Source organism: Buteo buteo, chromosome 1, assembly GCF_964188355.1.
Source record: "Buteo buteo chromosome 1, bButBut1.hap1.1, whole genome shotgun sequence".
NCBI classification, from domain to species: domain Eukaryota; kingdom Metazoa; phylum Chordata; class Aves; order Accipitriformes; family Accipitridae; genus Buteo; species Buteo buteo.
Genome location: NC_134171.1, coordinates 71908218 through 71930313, shown reverse-complemented (window position 1 = coordinate 71930313; position 22096 = coordinate 71908218). Strand labels below are relative to the sequence as shown.

Genomic DNA, 22096 nt, shown 5'->3' with positions numbered 1-22096 from the left:
GCATGACATCTCCCAAGTAGGTCACTAGCTAGCTCATGACAGAAACTTGTACACCCTGAGAATACCCACTGAAGAGCAAGCCATAACCTCACTGTGATACTGTGTAATGGCATACACACATTCCGATCTTACTATTACTTTCACAAAGAGTCACATGCATCTTAACGGGGTTCATCAGATACTGTATTCCTAGGTAAATGCACAAGGAAAAAACCCAACCTTCTTACAGGAACAAGAGGAAGTACTGAATAAAGGGTAATTAATGAAGATTTTCAGTGTTGAAACAATGCAACCTCATGCAAGGTACAGTTTCCTAGAGGAGTTTTATATGAAAAGGATTTAACATTACATTAAACTCCTCTGATCTGGGAAGGGACTCATTTAGGGAGTGACAAGCACAAGATGACCAACAGAAATACTGTGGGTGGATCTAAAGCATTTCAGACATACCACAATTTCTAAATGAAAGGATAATGAGTAGTTGATGAGCAAGAAAAGCACACACAGATTCCATTCTACAATGTTATTGTCTGAAAAATGTTTTATAGATTATCTGGTGACTGGATTAATCTGCACAAGAAAAATGAAACTGCAGGTGCTGAATTCAAAACCAGTATGGTCATTTTGCATAAAACCTTATTTTGGAATTAAAAAAAAATAAAAAAAGAATAAAAGATAACTGAAAGCTTAAGGTCTCACTGCAAGGCTATGTGGTTAGAAGCACATGTTCCATCAATTAAGTAGCATGATAAAAAGACATTGACATCTACTGCAGCATCCAAATTTTCAACACTTGCAATTCATTTAACAACCTGCTAAAAACTATACTCCTGTAAAAACATTTCAGGTTTAGAGACCTGCATGATCACTTCTATACTATACCTGTATTTTACAATAAATATCACCTCCTAGCCAAAATCAGACAGGAAGAGACATGTTTCACAAACCTATACAGAGCATTTGAGGTGTCAAATAAAAACACATCTCCACCTCATGATTTGTTTTATGGCTCAACAGAAGAAAAACTCTTGTTGTAGGTAACTGGGCTGAGTTAGAAGTGTGATGTTGGACAAGGGCAAGGAGAAAATAGGGGAAAAAAAACCCCAAACTCACCTCATCTTCTGAACCAGATTTATTTGACATATCACCTTCTTGACTTCCATCTGCAACTTCATTTTCTTCTTCATCAATATCTTCACCACCTTCACCTTCATCTTCTGCAGAAGAAGTTAATTTTACTTTGTAAACAGAACTATATTAAAAATGCACTATATCCAGACACACTAGTAAGGAAAAGAAGCCAATTTCAGTCTTAGAATGAACTGCTTGTTTACAATAACCCATAAAACCATCTCTGAAATACAGAGAGTAGAATTCTCATGAATTAGTAGAAATTGATCACTGTCAGATTTAATAATCAATTTTAATAGCTTCAGGCTAGCCTCTTTTCACAATAGCACACACTCTCTCCAGACTTGTAAGTGACTGACTAAAATGACAACCTTAAGCTGATTTCCTTTAGGGAAGTCCTTAAATCCAAGGATTGTATTAGACAGTTTTGGGACCGGAGTCCAATATAGGACAACTTGGGCATCCCAAATCTGACTAAATTCTGACTTAGATAGCAAAGTACAATATTGCAGTTATGTGTCACCCACCATGGGGGACACCCACATCCTAAGGGAACTCCCCTTCTCAACAGGGAATTCTTTTGGCATACTGTTTTGGTTGAGGGATAAGCAGCTCTGTGCTCACCCCCTTCTTATGCATTATTGCAATGCAGAAGCTAGTCAGAAAAGTGCTGTACTCCCCTCAGCTCACTCAAACTATGCCCAGCTTGCACTACTAGGATAAAATTATTCAGTTAGACCTTTGAACTGACAGGGAACAGAGAGGGGTGGGGAAATGTTAAAAAAAAAAAAGTACTTTTTTACGCTCCAGAATTCCCTGGACAAACTATAGGCTAAGCAACACAGAGGCAGTTTCTACTTTCTTACTGAGGCCATGTCACTGCACTAAAGAGCAGTGCATGCACCGCATATTGCGAATTCTAGGCTGCTCTCTGATCAGCATATAGGTTGCCCTTCTAGGGTAACCAACTCTCTGTATTATTCATACTTTGTGAAAGAGGCCAGGCACCCAACTGTTTTGATTTCCACTTTGGGCTTCAGTACTTACAAGCTGGCACTCCCATGTCTGCATTTTAGGTATCCATGCTCATTGTAACAACTAAACCTCAGCAACCACAGCATGATTCAAAGAAAAGTTAGTGGGGCTTGGCAAGTCTCTTCCTTTACTTCAAACTGAGTTCTTGAAGTGACAACTTCTAGAAACTGAGTACCCTTTCCAATACTTTCTATCAAGAGTAAACAAGAAATCATACCTAAATCTGATAGAAAGGATGTAAGATGGCATTTTACAACTTAACAGTCTTGCCAGTGGCTCAGTTAAAAACAGTAATGAAGCAGTGCTCAGCTCTATCCTTGTCAGGTCATGCCTACATCTCATAAGCAGTACTTCTGTGTTAAAAAAAAAAACACAAAACCAAATAGCCACCCCCCACCCCCCCCCCCATTTCTTACTGTTTCAGCTCAGTAAAGCTGAAACAAAAGTAACCATATAAAGTCAGATGGTAGTCACATGTAAGATGCGACTCTCCCGATTCTTGGTGATGAAAATCTAGAAAACCATCGTTGATTAAAATATTTGAGACTTCTGTAGGAGTACCAAAAAACTTTGCCTAGAGTATAGCTATAAATTGAGCCAAATAGTTCATAACAATCAGTGAAACTCTAACAAATTAGTTTTCCCATCTGTAAATATACCTGATACATGTCTACAATAATATTTTTCTACTATTATTATCAAAAGGAGAAATAGGATCAAAAAATTTTATATCATAGTTTAAGACAGAGGTAGACAAAGATTTCTTTTCCAAAAGTAAGCCCTTAACAGAAGAGCTTGGCAAAAATTCACAAAGCCTTTGCTCATATTTTAATGAAGAGATTAGAAGTTTTAAATAATGCAAACCTAGCACCTCCCATAAGTACTAATTTCAACAAACCAAAAAACTTCAGACATCAGAAGCAGTAAAAGCCAGAACTGGACAACTATCCTATTTAGAATAATTAATTTTACTTTAGTCTAACAGTAATTAAAACAGTATTTCATATAAATACATGTATAACTTCACAAATAAGGTTCAGACTGTGCCCCTGAATTTCCATTTCTTGGCAATATTCTTTTACTTCCCAGAATATTCTTCTAGAGGGCAAGGAAAGCAAGGAGACAAAGCAGATGAGTGGACAAGTCAAGAACACATCATTCTTTAGCAATGTCACAAAAATTACCATAGAGCAAAATAAAACAGTAAATCACATGGACAATGCCCTTCAAGAAGCACTCTGCCAGCAACTCATTCTCACTGGAGCCAGAGATCTACAAGTGTTTCTGAAATTTGCTATTGTGCCACCCTTTTTTTTTTTTTTTTTTTTTAATGGCCCCATGATAAAATGTGGATCTCAAGTCATTCAGTATTCCACAGCTCAAACCCCATTACCTTCAACTCCAGAAAATGAAGCAGCAGATAATGACTATAAAGGAATTGTAAAAATTATCAGGATTCAAAGAGACTAGTAGAAAATATTTATGACTACAGATACCATACTGAGAAATCTCAGAGGAAACTCACATCTGTATCTGATGAAAGCTGGCATCCACCAGCTTGAAGTTCTACCACCAACAATGAAGTGGGGCAGGGGGGAGTGGGGGCAGCAGCCAGAAAGCAGAGACCATTTTCAAGTCCTGGCCCAAATTACTTCCCTTTCCCAGTACCTGAAGGAGGAGCCTCCCTTCCCATCTTCTTTGTATCCTTTATAAGCTCTCTTTTTGTCTCCTCCATTTCTCTTCTCTCTGTAGCAAAAAGCATCAGTAGAAGGAGGCAGAAGACAAATTCTCTAATGTTTTCAGATATGAAAAAGCAAAAGAGCGATAGGAAAAAAGGGAAGATTTCAACCTGCAAATGTGAAAGGTGGCAGGAAGCTAAGGGAAGCTAAGCAATTCTTCTTCAAACAGAAACTGCTAGGTCGTATGACAGCGAAGCATAATCCTTCCCTCTGAAGCCCAGAATTTACTTGAAAACCTTGGAATAGTCATACAAAAGCTAGCTATGTTAGTTTTACTCTGTGTTCAGTTTAGTAACAAAGTAAAGGTCTAAAATGGAACCTACTTTTGAAACATCATGAACAGCTGTTCCAAGTGGAATTCTTTAAAAAAGTTGTGGGAACTAAACAGTCTAGCTCTGTGATTGCCTGGACCTTATTTCTAACATTCAAATACATGCTTTAACATATTATTTATTAAGTGATGTGTTGTAATTAACTAAATTAACTGACTGACTTAACAGAAGAATATTGGAATTCAGGTATCTCCAGACAGCCTTGCAACAGTAGCATTTTAAGTACAGAACGTATCTAAGATGTGCATCAAGATTGGATAAAAGAAAAATTCTGTAATTCAGGAGCAAAGAGCAAGATCAAAAGGAAAGCGTAGGAAGATACAATGCTGAAATGCTGTACCTACAATTTATGCTAATGTAAAAAAATACATATAGCATAACTAAAATAATTAAATGGCTAGGTAAGGCCCTCGAATGGTAAGGCAATTGGACTAAGTCTGGTGTGGCAAGCATTGTGTCAACAACGTACTCAATTCTGTAAGTACTGGCACGGGACAATCTGATGCTGAGTGAACTTTTACAGTCAGAAGCCATCACCACTCATGGAACATAGTGCAGAGACAGACAAAACCCACAAAGTTTCAGTCAGTAATACAGAGTGATGTCAGTACTGAGAAAAAAACCAAACCAACCATGAATGTCTGCTAGGTTTTTAACTTCCCATGCCAGTCATTTGTCACTTTCTTTGTTCCTACCATGGAACAGTAAAACAAAACACAGAATCTTGCAGAGGTCTGAGGCTAAGGATTTTCTCATGGCAGTCAAGATAATGCACTGTAAGTTAGGTGATTTGCTTTTTATTCATTGCTATAGACTCAGGGAAATGCTAACAGAACATCAAAGCCATAGTTGAAAAGTACTAGTAATGTTTGATACAGTAACACAAGACGATTTTATCCTTGGATGCCAAAGTATAACTCAACCTGCTGAATCACTCATCTCTTTCTCCCTTGGGGCAGCAGGACAGACCTCTGCAAGCATGCAATGCATTGCTAGAAAGCAACACAAAGGAAGCAGCAGACTTCAGTGTTTCAAGTCTACTGTATTTTCAGGCTTTAACAAGAGTTGCTAAAATCAGTGCCCAAAAGAATAGTTCAAGGTACAATCCCCCGCACCCCCCAGAGGAGTAAGCAGAAAGACTTATGTTAAAGACTTAAAGCTATTCCAGACACGTTTCAAAGAAAGAATGGGACTTCAACCACTTCAGGTACATATATCTGAACCATTCAAATGTGTTCAATATATGAAATATTTAGAAGGGAGAAAATATGCATCACTTTCTACAAACATAAAAAGACTTGGAAGCATGTTAATTTCTTGAAAGCGAAAAAACACTGAGAGCCTTACTTTCTGCTTGTGTTTATCAAAGAGCTATTAGCCATGGAATGCCACTCACTGGAGGTTGTCAAAGAGAAAAAGAAGACTCAGAGCAAAGCAGATTTTGCATATTCTGAGATAACTGGTTGTAATTATTGGCAATGCAATCCATGAACTAGTCCTATTCATGTCTTTATATTTAATCAAACTGTGAGGTGGCTTGCTCATCTTACCATCTTCAGCAGTATCTTCATTTTCTTTTTCTTCTAATTCTATTTCATCATCTTCTAACTCCTCTCTCTCTTGTTTTAGTTCTCCCTTTGTAATTGGCTTAGGTATATCAGGTTTTTTGAAGTCAATATCTTCATCTGTTTTCTACAACAAATTAAAAATCAGTTTACTTTTAAACTCAAATTAAGAATTAAACACAACAGCCACTGCAAGCTAAGTAATAACAATGGCACATTAAAAGTGCATATTGTTGCACAGATGCTAGGAGTTTTCAAATAAAGTATTAAGAATAAAACCAAATAAAAATATAGTAAATTTCTCTAACCTTTGCTGGCCAGCAGAACAACACACCTAGACCAACAGGGAGAGCTAAAGTCAAGATGTAAAGAACCCAGAGCCATGGATGGTCTTCTGCAGCAGTTACCAGTTGACTGAACATACCGGGCTATATTAAAAACAATTAAATAAAATATTTGCATTTACATCCCTCTCAACACTTCGATAAGTTTATAAAGCATGCTGTATATATTTTAAGCTTTATGTTGCCCAAAGAAAACCATTCCTTACCATTGCTTTTCAATGACTAAAACAATATTACATTTCAATACTAGTAAAGTAACAACTTGACAGACTGCAAATAAGTAGCAGGTGCTAAGTAAGAAGGAACAAACCTGGTACTCCAAACATACTAGATTGGCCACTACTCAATTTTGTAAAGCGACATTTTGAGTCTTGACAACCTCACACTTTACACCCTTCCCAGCTACTCTATTTTTGCCCCACGCTGCACTAACTCAGCTGAAAGCTCCCAAAGCATCAAGAACCTCAGAGCAGCAGCCAGCCTCCTGAAGAGCAATGTCTTGCTCCATCTGTACTACCACGTTCTCTCCTTTGACAGCCATTTATTCAGGGAGTAGACTGTCCTCCCAGCCCAGTTCTGACTTATACAGTAGAGGTAGGTAGGGAAGTGCCTGGTCCAGTAAGATCTCTGGAAAGGATACATCAGCTAAGGTAGGAAGTTCGAGAGGCACGCTGGAGTGAGGGGACTCAAGGGAATATTTTTTGCTGTTGTGTGTACAGGTATAAGTGCAGGTCCAGACATAAACCCAAACATGTCAGAAAAGGGCAAGGTTGTGGGAGGAGGTGGCTTTCCTAATTGCATGGGCAGATATGCTGTTGCTACTTGCTCCTCCTGTGGGAAACAGCAGCTGTCAGGAATGGGCCGCACTTGCCACCAACCCACCATTTCTTTCCCACAACTGCAGGCCTGCTCTTGCCACTCAAGCAAAGAAAATACAGGACTGTTAGAAAGAAACTGTAGTCAGTAAAGGCAGCCACTAGAGGGGCTCACGATCCCGTATGTCAGGACAAGTTCATCCTACAATATAGGAAAGAGATCTAGAAAAAACTGTGGCAGCTGGCCAAGTGCAGTTTGCAAGCAAAATGCGGACACACACATAGAAACAGAGGAACAAATGCAGCTCCATAAACATACATGCACTATTTTCAGAGCTGCATAATATACATCCAAACAGCCAAAGGCCTAATATTATTAAACAGAAAAAACACATGACTATTTATCCATTCCTCATGAGAGGGAAACATCTAAAGAATATATATAATGGAGTTAACCACAAGTGAAAAGAAAAAAGGAAAAAAAAAAAAAGAGGTCTTTCAGTATAACTAACTCAGCTTCCATTCGCTGACAGGTACTGAATTTCTAGTATCACTGTGAACAGCAGAAGACTCATTAACTGTGAAGCCAATTTCTCGCTGGGTGTTTAAGTAAAATGTTGTACCCTTTTAATCTCAAGAGGATATTGATCTGGGAAAGGTAAAAAGCCAAACTATGAGAAAAAACCTATCATAGTTACTCAGCAAGACTATTAATTGCAGACAAATTAATATTCTGTCAGCATTAACTGACAGAAAATTCTTCCAACAGCACATCTTCCTCACGACTTTTGGCTACCGAGAACATAGTGAAGTTTATACCTCATTAGCACTTGCTACTAGTTTCTTCAAGCCCCAGCCATCTGCTGCCCAACGATCTGCTACTTCTTTTTCTGAACATATAATGAAGTTATCGAAGTAGATATCAGATGTCATGGACCAGAGTTCTAAACCAACAGCACTGACAGGGGTCATCTCAAATGGGTGAAGATCTTCAAAATAGTCTGGGTTAGGTATTTTCCGAGGGCTCCAGATTCCCTTTTAAAGAAAAACAAAATGTAATCACACTACCTGTACCTCACTACAAAACAAACTGTGAAACAAATTTTAAAATTATTAGAACTTCCCAACTATTTAAAAAGATAAGCAGTAGAGCTTAACCTACATAAAAACAGAATTGGAAATAGCCTATAGGATCTTGGCAGATGGGTCTCAATTTTCTGGCTTAGGGCAGACCTCTTAAAACTTATTTTTTTGTCCATATAGGGTTACAGTAATAACTGTACAAAGTATCTCCATTCTTCCTGGTACTGGTGACTCCAAGCACAATCTTTGTATACTTCCTAGAGTAAGTCTAGGAAACAAATTTCCTAATACTGCAGGAAACTAAGACATAGGTATCACTTCTTCCTCTAGTCTATCCTTGAGTAATATATTATTTTGGCTTTTGTTCATCAGTATAGCATATACATTTTTCTAAGGGCACTGGTCAGTATTTTGTGGCCAGTGGTGGAATCTTCTGAGGTAAGCATCTGTTGTCTGGTGGCCTAAGACTGCAGGGGAACTACATCCTGTGATCCACATAGTCCCTTCCAGGATATATATATAAACTGACAGCTACTGTAACCAGAAATGTTAGGGAAAGTTTTAGGGAAGGAAAATTCAGCCTTATGATATCTGTGCAAATTAGAGCCAAATTTTGTTTACAAATATGCTTAGGATCTTAAGCTCAAAGAAACCAGATTCAAGTACTTCCCAGCCATAATTAATACAAAGTAACTCTAATATCCAACTGATTACCTCTTATATCTAGAAGGGAGGAGGGGAATTTAATTATCGAAAATTTATGCTTCCACTAAAATTAGACTAGTAAATCAATCTGCTTACTGAAAGGTTTCATTTTTTTTAATTAAAAAAATTTGTTCATTTAGAAGACCCACACTTAAAACCCCAATAAAAAAGAGAAATATTTCATTAAATGACAATGTAATTCAGAATAAAATTCTACAAAGCATATTAAATAAGTGATACCAGTGCAAAACATTGCAAAAACAACTTTTAACAGAGAAATTGTTTTAATACAGGAAGCATTTCTATTTTCCAGTATACTTAAAGAAAAAGAGAAGCAAATTAAATATAAAAAAGCTCAAAATGTTTAGTGAGGGTATTCAGACTCATTCTAAAACATGAATATACTGTAAAAAAGCCTGGATAAATATACTACTTTGACTTGCCTGCTCTGTTGAAGCCTGTACCTTTAAACAATGACCTACAATATTGCTATTACCTGATAGTTAGGATTATCTATCATAGGTGCTTTCCATTTTCCTTTATAGTTTGGATTATTCTTCATGGGACGCACCCAGTGTCCACAACCAGGTGCAGTCTCACACTTTGGATTAGGGATCTGAGGGGCTTCCCACTCCCCATCCATTTCTTCATCCCTTCAGAAAAAAAAAATTACAAACAACTGATTTGAGATCGAACTGGTCTCAACACTAGCAGTCAGTCTGAACTCAGGGTCCATACACATTTTGCTATAACAACCTTAGAATTTTGACCAGCTCACAGAACTTTACCTAACAGTATAAACACTTTTTTCTTTAAGGAGTGATACACCCTTTTTTTTTTTTTAATGTCACATGTTCATAACTACCACAGCATGATTGAATGCAATTATATCCTGCATCTGCATACAGCTTGAAACACTTCTCCATAAGATGCTTAGAGATCCCTCTGAGACTATTATATGATGATTTCAAGTTACCAACTTAAATTGTTTCATGGTTTAACATCATAGCAAATTCTTTCCAAGGGGTCCTTCATATTCTGTTTTTGTCTATATATCTTCAGAAAACAAAAGGCAATGGACATGTTTGAGTTTTTCTGAAAGCAGCCACCCAAACAACAAGTATTTGGCCATACCTTACACATTCCAACTACCTCATGGCAATGAGATTTGGATTGACTTCTGATCCACAACTCAATTTGCCACAGAGAATAGGCAGGCTTATCTACAAGATACGTTAACAATCTGCACTTATTGATCAAGTTCTTACCAGTCCTTTGGTTTTTTTGCATTAGGGTCTGGAACATACTGTGGTTCATCATCAAGCCATCCCTCAGGCTTAACAGCATCAGAATCTTCTATTTTGGAAGGCTCATCCTCATCCCTTCAATTACAGACTTATGTTAGAAAATACAGCAGCCTGACATCGAACCAATGTTCTGTTCAGAAGACTGTAACTGGCATGAAAGGGATGATTTTCAAAGGCACAACAGAATTAGACACACTGATCATGACAATTAAGACATCCAATTATCTGTTTATAAATATTTGAATTATATTTACATTGTTTCAAAGCACTACTAAGCTGAGAAATTGCTGTCATTAACTGGCAGGTGTCAGTCAGGTCTTCCCATTAAGTTTTTCCCTATTCCTGAGTTGCTGTATGAACAGTACTTCACACAGAAGAAAACAGAAATCACCAAATTGAAATTAAGACTATATGATGAAAAAACCCCAACCCTCTTCCTAATCTTTCAGCTATAGTTATCTTAGTTATTAATTGCAATCACGGAGGGTACAAATCAGCAATAAGCACAATTACTTCTTTCCTTAGAAGATGACCAGATCCTTGTACCCACCTCAATTGTGTTTTCAAACTTTAGTGCTTTTAGTAGTAAAACATATCCCAATTGTCACTAGCAAAAAACCAAAATAAAACCAGTCAGATCTTTCTAATTAATAACCTGCATGTAAGAGGTATCAGAGACAAAAAGGTTCTCCTTACCAGTCATCTGGTTTGACAGCATTTGGATCAGGTATTTTTGGTCTCTCATCCCAATCGTCAGGCTTCTTATCACTAGGATCCTCTATTTCTTTGGGAGGGTTTACTGGAGGAACCATATCCTCGAGAAGACTTCCTTTACTGACAACCGATTGGTCAATTAATATTTCAAAGGTATCATCTGGTTTTAGCACTAAATTGAAAAAATTTGTATTAAAGAAATAAGGGAAGCATTCATTTTACAAATATCTTTAACCAAAACCTATAAAATAAGCACAGACTTAGACAAATAACAGCAAACAGGATCCTCACTAGCAGAGCAGGAGACAGACTCCCCACCCAGCTACTGGATCTGGACACAAAACATTAAAGTTATGCTGGTCATACATCCCCACAGTCACCAGGCCCCGAAAAATGAAACCTCTAGCAAATTCAATTGCTGAAACACATTCAAGCACATTCTAAGAGATTTTTCAAAAACCTACCACTTGGCCAAAATTTTGCTTTTTTTATTTAAAAACACAGACAATGAAAGACAAACCTCTGCCCCAAAAGGCATCTCTGCTACTACATTACAATTTCACACTTGAAAGCATGGAAACAAGAACTGCATCAGTAACACAGCTGAAGGATCATCAAAGCAATATTTTCTCTCAGATTCAAATCCAACAGCCATTTCTCTCAAATGCCAGACTGCAAATACAGAAAATTCTCTTCACACACTAGCTAAAATACTTAAACGTTTGTAACTGAGAAGCCAGGGTCACAGAACTGAGCAGTGTCAGACTCAGTAACAGACATTGTATCCAGATCCATTTCTATAACCAGCAAGCACATTTTTAAGTGCTTAACAAGTATATTCGAGTGTCCATTCAACACAACAAAGACTATTAATTCAAAGTAAATACTATTCCACTTTTATGACAGTTTTATAAAGATGGGTGATGAAAACCAGAGCTCTTGCAGCCTAAGAGTTTTCAGCAGTATTAAAATATCCATAAATGCAAAAAATTAACCCCCCATATCACTTTAGATACAATACAAAGAATTTATTTTTAAACTTCTGTTATCAGTCACATAGTGCATTAGAATCACACAGCTCTATGGAGTCTATTTGAACAAGTTTAACAGAATAAATGCAATCTGAGTTTAATCATAATTTCTAATGAACAGCCCAAATACAGGAACACATGCATTCCCTTACCACAAGAACAGTGTTTTGTTTCATTTATTCCTATTATCTAAAAGTGAAAGTTTGCTATGGCCCACTACTGTAATCTATTTTAAAAACCAGTAAGTTTTACCATGGCATAGGAGTTGAATATGCCTTCCATTATTATTCAATGGAAGTTCAAAAGTACAGTCAATTTTGCTGGATGTACAGTATGCCACAGATTAGCCCATTCTTCTCCGATTGTTTATTCTTCCTCAGAAATTAGAAAAGGGGGGGCAGTAAGAAGTTAAGCTTTCATCTCTGCTATACTGTTCATGGGTACAGAAAGAGATGTCACATGAATTAAAACCAGCCCACATTCATTCATCTTCAGAGAATGTGGTAACATATCTGTTCACGCACGCTGCTGCAGATGCAGGTGTCAGTGAGAAGTCTTAACATGTGGAGAAAACTTGTGTGCAGCAGGCTGCAGATTTAACTGAATTCCTGTGAACTCTGACGCCTTCCTAGAATATCGGACAGTTGTGTGTCTTAATATCCTAATGAAAATACTTTTATCTTAAGTACAGAAAGTATTCATCAATTCTTCACGCTGAAGGCTGGCCAGGGCTGATATGTTTTTTTCCTCAATTGCATATTAAACAGCAGCATTTCAAAGCCACTTTTATGTCCTGCAGCTAAGCCCAGTCATTAAATCATTTAAGCCCAAATCATTAAGCAACCACCCCTCAGAATTAACAGACTATTACAAACAAAAGAGCAGACTCAAATACAAAGCTTCAGTGGACAGAAACACATTTTTAATCTCTCCTTTCCAATTTAAACTTATAAGAATGAAACAATACCAAGAGTATATAGATGAGTCTTCTTGTCCAAATAGAATTTTTTTAGGTCAACGTCAGGACGTTTTGCATGTTTTTCATCATATTCTCCAGTTTTAGGATTCTTATGTCTGAAGATAAAGTGTAGTTTGTAATCTTCTCCACATTTATCTGGTCCAAACATAATAGTATAAGGTGTTTTGTCAAAAAAGTATTCCTGTAGAAGCAAGAAAGCTAAGCATGTGTTATACTGTACAGTTTATGAAATCAATTTGGATACTTCTTTTCCTTGATGCTGTGGTATACAGCATAGTTACCTTTTTCTGAAAGGTAACTGAAAACTAGTAGGGTAAATCATGAAAGGAATTGAACACTTCTCTTGAGTTGCTGCGTGCTCTCTATTCTCAGGGAACTGCCTAACCGTAGAGATCACTTCAGCCTCTTCCAAGGGAAGATGAATATATTTATTTAGACCTTACCCTTATGTTAAGTGGAAATGCCTATCACAAATCAAAACACCCAAATATCAACAACCTTCTACAAACATTACACTAAGATGGAAGGGAACTAGTTACTGATCTTCATATCAATTTTATTTTTCAATAAAGATAAAAACCAGGATATTATTATCCAGTATTTTATCAGTCATCTTGCTCCACATTAAACAACAACAAACCACCCTGAAAATATCAGATATAGTTATTCTCCTTCACAGTATGCTGCAGTAAGCTGTTTAGATATGTCAGTATTTTTCAACTATTTATATGATTTTTTTGTATTTGGAATACACAGTAACATGCTGCCTTATATTCTTAAGCAATTGCTTGAAGGAAGACGACCACTTGATTCCTGGAAGTATTCTTCTTGAAAGATACATTCTGACATAAATGTATTGTTTGAAATGAGTCTGTATTTTTAAAATTTTTTGAATGCAAAGTAAAACTTTTTCACTTTATGCACTACAGAAGTGCATGTATTTTAAGTTTGGTCCCTTTTACAACAGTCAACAGTCTTAGGAAAATGTCACTGCTAAGAATTAACAATAATTAACTGACTATTCTAATAGCAATAAGCATATACACAGCATTGAGACATGTCCAATTTTGAAGTTAAAAAAAACCAAACAAGAAAGAGAGAACATTGACTCTTAAGTTACCTCATCACACATCCAGTGAAACTCCAAAAACAGTACAGGATTAATTATGAGCCAAGCCACAAACAGGCAAATTTTGCATTTGCACTCTTCTGGTTTACCTTCTAGTAAGATGACAGATACTGGAGAATTACAGTTTCATATGTAATTGAGCTGAATATCTTGGTCTCATACCTTCTTTTAAAATGTAAAACTTCTCAGTTTTACTATCATTTCCACATTTTTCCATTATGAAATATGTCATGCCTCTACTTGCTTTCCTGCAGTCAGCATTTTTAATACTTACCTATTAGTACTCAAGTTACTTGAGCATAAAACACACACTGGCATATAAATTTTAGGAAAAAGGAAGAGCACTAGACAGTTGCACTAAAGCTTTTACTAATACATCTTACAAATGTAAGCAACTTCTTATGCACGTTGCCATCTCCTAGACTCCTGCAGAGGTACATATTATCCCTTATATCTCATGAAGAGTCCCGCTAAGGGGCTCCTCCTGACTGCTGGTTTGCAGGTCAGGTCAAGCAATGTCTTGAGCCTGTCCTGAGCAATCTCCTCTTCATTTTGCACATGCACAGGGCATCACACTTCACTGCTGTTCTCCTCAGTACTTGAAAGTCAAGGTTACGGCCTCATGGGTCAAGGCAGCAGCAGTAGGCACAGACATCTCAGGGATAAAAGCACAGATGTGAAGTCTTACCCAGAGACGAAATGATGAATTCTGCCCACATTTCTGTTAGAAGTTTTTTCCAGACTATTTTCCCTATTGTTTTTCCCGTCAACTTGCCTTTCTAGCTTACCAAATCTTAGTGAGCAAATTGCATAGCCTGATGCATCTCAAACCCAAAAACTTCCATAGCCTATCTATACAGGTTGTAATTCTGATTGCCTCGCACACTTCTGTCACTATGCTACTGAATATTGGCTCAACACCACCAATTAGCCACAAACCTGTAGCACTTAGGGTAGTCAGCTTTTAAGTGGCCACAGCAACCTGCTTCAGGATTGGAAGTACTGTTATCACTTCATGTTTGTACTGCTGAGTCAACATAAGTTCCTCATAGCTCATGATGTAACATGTTGAATCCACACTGGTTATTTCAAGTCTGTCCAAATGAGTAATCCTATTCTGTAACTGCTGCTATGTACCAAAAGCACCAGGTCCCATCAAAGCAGCTGCAGGAACCATTGTATGTATCAGCCATCCCTACTCTGTCAACACAACATTTGCATTGCACAAGCTCCCAGGCCACAATTCACTGCTAGTTCTGAATGAAAAAAAAAAAAGAAGAAAAAAAAAAGAAAAGGAGTTGCTAAAATATCCTCCATCACAGGCTAGACAGCTTATATCTACATCCCAGTGTAGTGGCAGAAATATTAAAAGTGGAAACAACCAGTTCACATGTGCCAGAACTGAGACTTGGCTAGAACAGGCAGCATTTTAAGAAATACCTGACTGTGTTGGCATAGTAATAAAGAGTTTTGCAGACAAGTTTGGAAATGGCAGGCAAGTCCACATCAATGTATTGAGAAACAATCTACAAAATGGTCCAACATACTAAGGCACTTACTAATTTTTCACACCTAGTCATTCAGACCTTTTCCTGGGAACAGAGATTCTCCATCACTTTCAGTTTCTAAATCCGAGTCATGGTTCTAAGATGCCATGTTGTATGCCATGCAGTAAAAAAATTGTTTCGCAAGTTACAAGTTGAGATTCTGTGGCTTCTATTATTGCAGAAAGTCAGACTAAACAGACACAAAAGTCCTTTATCCTGGACATAAGACATAAGTGCAGAACTAAGAGGAGTATGCTACTCACAGCAAACTCTTCATTCTAGTCTTCTGAAATTCACATTTTGAGATTTCTTGTGTGAATAGAGATCTTAATAGCTTAAGTTTTACATTACCTACAAGTTTCATTAAAATAAATGGAAATTATAACAAAAATAACATTATCAAATATTCCACCAGTAAAAAAATGCACAACTCCAAAGGTTTTGCGTATATATAATAAATGATATGTATATTATCATCTTGCCCAGTCTTCTGCTTAAACATTTGGGAAGCTTTTAAGAATTTAGGATGCATTAGGAATTAACTTATTGGCATTTCACAAGAACAATTATGCATTCCTCAAATGAACAACTAATAGCAAATGTTAAGTAATGCTACATACCAGATTCAAGTCATCACTACTGGAGAGAAGTTTAATATATGCACCACCACAGTCAATGCCTTCTTGAAAATTCACTTCATATCTGCGCAAAGAGCAAGTTAAAACAAATACAAATTAACTTTGCAGTTCTAATTACGAATACATTAAGACTGTGCATTAGTCACTACTGTCAAAACATTTCTACATGAGCAAAAGGTTTTAATTGCCACACAAGCTAATACAGCAGCTATGTCAGTCAAAAACCACTGTGGTAGCAATTGCTACAGTTGGTATCCCCAGTAAGGAAAGTTTCAAGGTGGTATCAACCAACATGCAAACATCAAAGTGAAGTGGAAATGGGCAGGTGTTCTAGAAAAATTGTGCCATCTTTGAAACTGCCAGTATGACACACTGAATTTAGCCAGAGGAGTCATCTGGCTATGTCTCTAAGTACAACAAAGCAAATCTAAGTATCAGAAAAAAGGAGTCCTATTGCCATGGTGCTCATCATCATTAATACTGCTATAACATGTTCGAGATTCAAGTTGCTTTTATGGAGCTACACTGCAGTATTCTGTAAGTGGAAAAACACTGTACTGAAACTACATATGAGTTAGACCTTTATAGAACAAGACTGAAAATTAATTAGCTTTTTCAGCAATCTTGTAAAATATTAGATTTCTGTCCAAAAATATTTCAAGAGAGTTTAAATATCACTTCTTAACACTTGTACTACAATCTTACTTGATTATTAAATCATTCACACTTACAGTTCTGATAGCTCTGGATACGATAAGGCAATGCTACACAGAAGTCAGTATTTTTCTACAGGGATTCACATTACTTTGACTTAAAGATTTTAATAATAATAAATATTAAGTAAAAAGTCTGAGGGATTACTTACTGAACAATCAAAGGTTTATTATCAAAAATAAATGCTTTTGTTAGCATAGCTGATATTGCATGATGCTTTGCCACCGATTTTAACACTAATCCTCTATCTCCAGGCACTGTGTTTTCTTTCAGCTCTTCTACTTCCCATCTTCCTAAAACACACACACACAGAGTCTTTGAAAAAAAGCGTAGACTGAAGTAAAGAAATCATAGCGTTGTTGAAAGCAAAGCGTTAACTTTAGATAAAGACTAGTTGCCAAAGTAGGGAAGAAATCTTGACACCTAATGTCAAAGAAGTTAAACAATAATCATACAATTCATTACTGGTAATTCTACTGTGGATACAAAACATTACTTAAGTCTAGCTTACACTTCCCCAAACTGCTCTACAGCACTCAAATACAAAAAAAACAGTCACAACACACAAATTTGCTCTCACATCTTTCTATCAAATCAGTGACACGAGTGTTTTAACCAGCACTTTTCAAGAATTACAAACCGCTAGAATTCTAGCTCCAGTTAAGATGATAAAATAAGAACCGTGTCATGCCAAAGATCCATCTAACCCAATGTTCTGGCTCAGACAGCAAGGAAGAAAGCAAGCTTAGGGAAAAAGAGCACAAGCAGTTGTAACAAAAGTGACAAACTTTTTGTTTTCTTTCCCCAAGTAGCTGTTTCTACAGCAGTAAAAATCCTAGTTTCGTAACTGTTATAGCCAAAAGAAAGAAAATTATCAAAATCTCAGTTTTGTGTGTAAAACAGAGTTTTCCAACTAAAAAAAAGAAAGCCAGCCATGGAGTCCAAAGTAGGAAATAACCACATCCTTACCATAATCTACCATAAAACAGTGAAATTTAATAGAAAAACATACACATTTAAACATAAAATGTTTTTACATCACAAAATTTAATTAAGGTTATTGCACAAACTTATAGCAAGTGTGAATATCCACTGGATTTCTGTTTAATTGCAATATTGTATGAAAGAATCAATAAATTTTAGATATGTAATTTTATTCAAGCCTAATGCTTGCATTGCTAGTATAGAGACTGTTTCAAAACTCTGGTTCATATTTAATGAGGTTTTTTGGTAAAAATCTATTTCAGCCTTAAGAAATTGGCAGATAATTAAAGAGATGCCTACACTTTGGATATGCATAACTCTACACATAAGCCCACTCTCCCATTTCACCAAAAAGGTATTAGTTCTAGTCAATTAAGATAATGTTAGCTTTCAGTATTTTAAAGATGGTACATGTAAAGTGTACATTATTCCTCGCTCTTCTCAAATTTACAGAAATCTACAAGAAAACTTTAATATTGTAGATCTTATCTTTAGACTGGTATCCCACGATGCCTAGAGGAACATAAAATAGTTCTCCAGATTTTAGATTTATTCCTACCATCGTCACATAGAAAACATCAGTCACAAGGCACTGTATAAGCCAGATACCTGCATGGTTCTTCCCCTCCTGCTTATATAGAATTAGAATCTTCCAGGTCAAATCTAATCACAAGAGATGAAGCTTCCCCCCCCACAAAGTCTTTCCAAGAATTATCAGATTTGACCTTAAAGACAAACAAACAAGCCTACAGCTTTAAAAAGAAAAGATTATACAAATATAAATTCTCCACATTTCGGAAAAATACATTTGATTACACATGTGGGCAATATCCAAAGAACAAGATTTCTAAAAGGGCAGTTATATTTTCTCAGAGATCAGCAGCATAAGAATCACTGATTTTTTTTTTCCAGAAATGAATACAGCACAAAAGAAAGACTGCTTTTACAATTCACTGTAATCTTGAAAAAAGCCTGTGTCAACATGAACAAAAAGAAGAAAATGTAGTGAGTTCTTCAGCATGTGTTTTAGAGAAGATTCATAACCCATGAAATCCAAACAAAACAGCTATTTACTTTTATTCAACTGAAGTGCGATTTGTGAAAGGTCATTAAGGAAGGGCAGATACGCACGTCAACAACAAATCCCTAGTTTCTTCTAGTCTGCTAAACAGAAGGGAGGAAAATTCCCTTCTCTTCAGTAGTGTTCATTCCTGGAAACCAAGACCAAGCAATAATGCCAGGCAAAACAAGACCAAAAAAAAAAATTAAATTGGGAAATAGTTAAAAAAGGTCTTTTCACCAGGCTTCGTTAATGTTGAATTGTCTGGGTGACTTTAAGCAAATACAACTGTTTTGACATGAGACAATTTCTATCTAATACGAGGCCAAGTAATCAGAGTCAGTGCTTAGAAGCATCTCATCTGTATGGATATCTCATCTGCAATGTCTTTATTTTTACCAGTTATTTCTGGTAACTGCTAAACCTAAAAACATCTGTTCTGTACTGTTTTGCACACCGAAGCCCTACAAGTTATGTTTGCTTACCACTTTCCATTAACATTAACTGATTTCATTTGACATAAGAGCAGTAGCAAATACTTTTCTTTTGCAGCAGAAACTTTTTCTGTTCTCCCCACTTTCTCTTGAATGAAATAAATTCAGGTTGCAAAATTATTGCCACAGATCTGTCACACAGTTTAAAATTACATTCAAGCAGGCAATTCTAGCCTAGGAATTTATAAGTCAAGTGCAAACCCCAATGATAAAAACCATCAAAATAACTTTTTCATTATTATTTCCCAAATTTTTTTTAGACTACTGTAAGAATAAACTGTAGAACCACCACTGGAGAACCCTACATTCAAGCACAGACAATCTGAAAAAGTATTTTAAAGAAAAACATCATTCAGTTTAACTTTTTTGTTTCAGAGACTAGACTGGGAGACCAACCCATGAATCAGTAGGACAGATGCAGCAACATGGAACACGTCACTTTTAGAAACAAGTTTAACAACTGAAATTGAAGTGGTGTCTGACATGATTTCAGAGAGGGTAGTTCTCAAGAAGCACTACTCATAAACAATCAATACTGAATATTCAGATGCCAGAGGGTATTCTAGTATCATTCATTGCAATAGATCGTTGGGAAGACAAAAAAAAAATTATCTTAATGCTAAGTAACCCAACTAGCAACATTTCACATCTCGTTTTCAGGATTACAGTCATTATACAAACTAACATTTTTGACCTATGTCATCTAGGTTTTCAAAGGTAAGTTCAGTGTAAAGGGTAGTTATTTCTCAAAGAGCAACAGAACATCAGAAATTATATAGTGGAAGTAAACATTAGAACTGCTTACCATCATATTTAGCAATGTTATCATCCGTGTCTTCTTTCTTGGTTTTAGACAACACCCACCTAAACCAAAAAGTGTACTAGTCATTGAACTATCTATGCAAAGCTGTATTACTTAATAAGCACAGAAAAAACAGCTTTCACTTCTAGGCTGTGAACCTGTGATAATAATTTTGACACCATCATGGAACACTGTGTAGTTCAAAGAACATGAAAAGAAAAATTAAAATAGGTTAGTCTAATAAAGCATTTCAAAATACTTCCTCAGAATGTAGATGAATATACAATTATAACTCTAAAGTAATTCAAATATTCTGAATAAACTTGTTTTGTATACAAACTGAGTTTGGCAGAATGTTAGAATATTATGTACACATCTAACATCAAGGATACATGGAAAAGAGCAAGGTTCAAGTGTTAAACCTTTGATATGGTAAGGAAAGGAAAAAAAAAATCACCCAAAGAAACCTTAACACTATCTGACAGTAATGGTATACATGCATAGCAGAGGATGAAGGGAAGAAGTGCAAGTGTCCAAACAACAAACGCAATTATGCACTGAACAGATTCCAAATGTATTGCACACAGGGGATCCCAACAGGGCAAACAAGTTCGTGGTCTGCTTGACACTATGAACAAGGCAAACTCAGCTTATCAAACTGAGGTTACCAAAAAGATATGCACATACCCTATACACAAAGTGTTCATTTGGAGTATGAGGGGGAGGAGGAAAAAAAGGAAGAAAAAAGGGCAGTCCACCCTCATCTGGTCATATAGTGGTTCTATCCTGAGCCATGCACACGAATATCTTAAGCCAACAGTGTCGCTGAACTCTCCATTGTATCAATTACAATACTACATTCTCATGATTAATTCTGTAAAGAACTATTTTCATTCATTCTGAATGATCCTCTGCACAGAGTATTTCAGGAATGAATACTTTATCTTTTCTACTTGAATTTCAGCAAGATTAGTTCACGGTTAACAGAGATGCTGGAAAAGCTTCACAGTATAAATGGCAAACTAGATCCTTGGTCTACCAGAAGAAAAACCAATGAGGAAATAAAACACCTCTACAAGTCATGCAGAAGATTTTCAAGGCCCATTCTCAAAAAAGCTACTCTATGCTGGTGATTTACCTAGTCAATTTATATGTATGCTTTTCCCCAATTTTTGGGAAGAAAGGCAACATGCTGCTTACTTACTCATACATCTTAGTTCCATACTTGTTATTCTTACGTAAATTATGTACAGCTAGACCAAAAAAACCCAAGCACTGTAGCTAAAGCTTTGAATATTAGATTTAGTAGGAAGACAAACTGATCTTTGAACAGATCTAACGAAGCTAGAAATTGGGATGAATGGTATCATTCAAGTATCCCAGTCAAGATTTTGCATTTATTAATCAAGGTTTTCAGTTGTTTGGGTTTGGGTTTTTTTAACAACCATTATCACCTTCTATTTAATCATTTTTCCTGTCATCATTAGTACTGCTTTTGTATTACACTTCTTAACATTTACAAGTGAAATATGATTAAGACAAGTGATACACTGAAGACAGGAGCTTGTTAACTTATTTTCCTTCTACATTTGGTCTAAACATGTAACAAAAATAAGAAAATATGAAAAAAGATGAGTAATGACAGACTAATGTTCAGTGGCCTGAAGTTCCCTGTAACTCTACAGAAGAGAACGGTTTAGAAACAATTGGAAAAAAGGGAGTAAGATTCAATCTTACAAAAGTTGCTGGTGCCTGCTACCATGTTATTTTGTTTACAGTTTAAATCGTGCATCCTCAACAGACACACATGTCTTATGATGGTATAACCTCACTCCGACAGTAGTTGGATCTCAGTCTTCTCACAAGAAGTAAAAAATAGGCAGTGTTAAATTCTACCCTAATGAATGTATCATATGGCATCTCCTTTCACCTCTCTGTCTGGCTCTTC

General features: G+C 36.4%; 1 protein-coding gene across 7 annotated transcripts in view; it reads right to left on the bottom strand.

The window, feature by feature from the left end:
- The window catches only part of CLGN (calmegin), a 33083-nt gene that overhangs the window by 2128 nt on the left and 8859 nt on the right, over positions 1 to 22096 (bottom strand). For 5 of the 7 annotated variants that reach the window (XM_075036085.1, XM_075036077.1, XM_075036094.1 and 2 more), the window contains exons 4-15: positions 20152 to 20210; positions 16960 to 17101; positions 16077 to 16158; positions 12769 to 12961; positions 10753 to 10942; positions 10018 to 10131; positions 9246 to 9402; positions 7781 to 7996; positions 6111 to 6230; positions 5788 to 5929; positions 3835 to 3912; positions 1114 to 1217 (exon numbers count right to left, since the gene is read on the bottom strand). In XM_075036085.1, the coding sequence (XP_074892186.1) occupies positions 1114 to 1217; positions 3835 to 3912; positions 5788 to 5929; positions 6111 to 6230; positions 7781 to 7996; positions 9246 to 9402; positions 10018 to 10131; positions 10753 to 10942; positions 12769 to 12961; positions 16077 to 16158; positions 16960 to 17101; positions 20152 to 20210 (1597 nt within the window). The remainder of the gene's footprint in view (positions 1 to 1113; positions 1218 to 3834; positions 3913 to 5787; positions 5930 to 6110; positions 6231 to 7780; positions 7997 to 9245; positions 9403 to 10017; positions 10132 to 10752; positions 10943 to 12768; positions 12962 to 16076; positions 16159 to 16959; positions 17102 to 20151; positions 20211 to 22096) is intronic. The other 2 variants (XM_075036107.1, XM_075036103.1) reach the window with 2 other exon arrangements.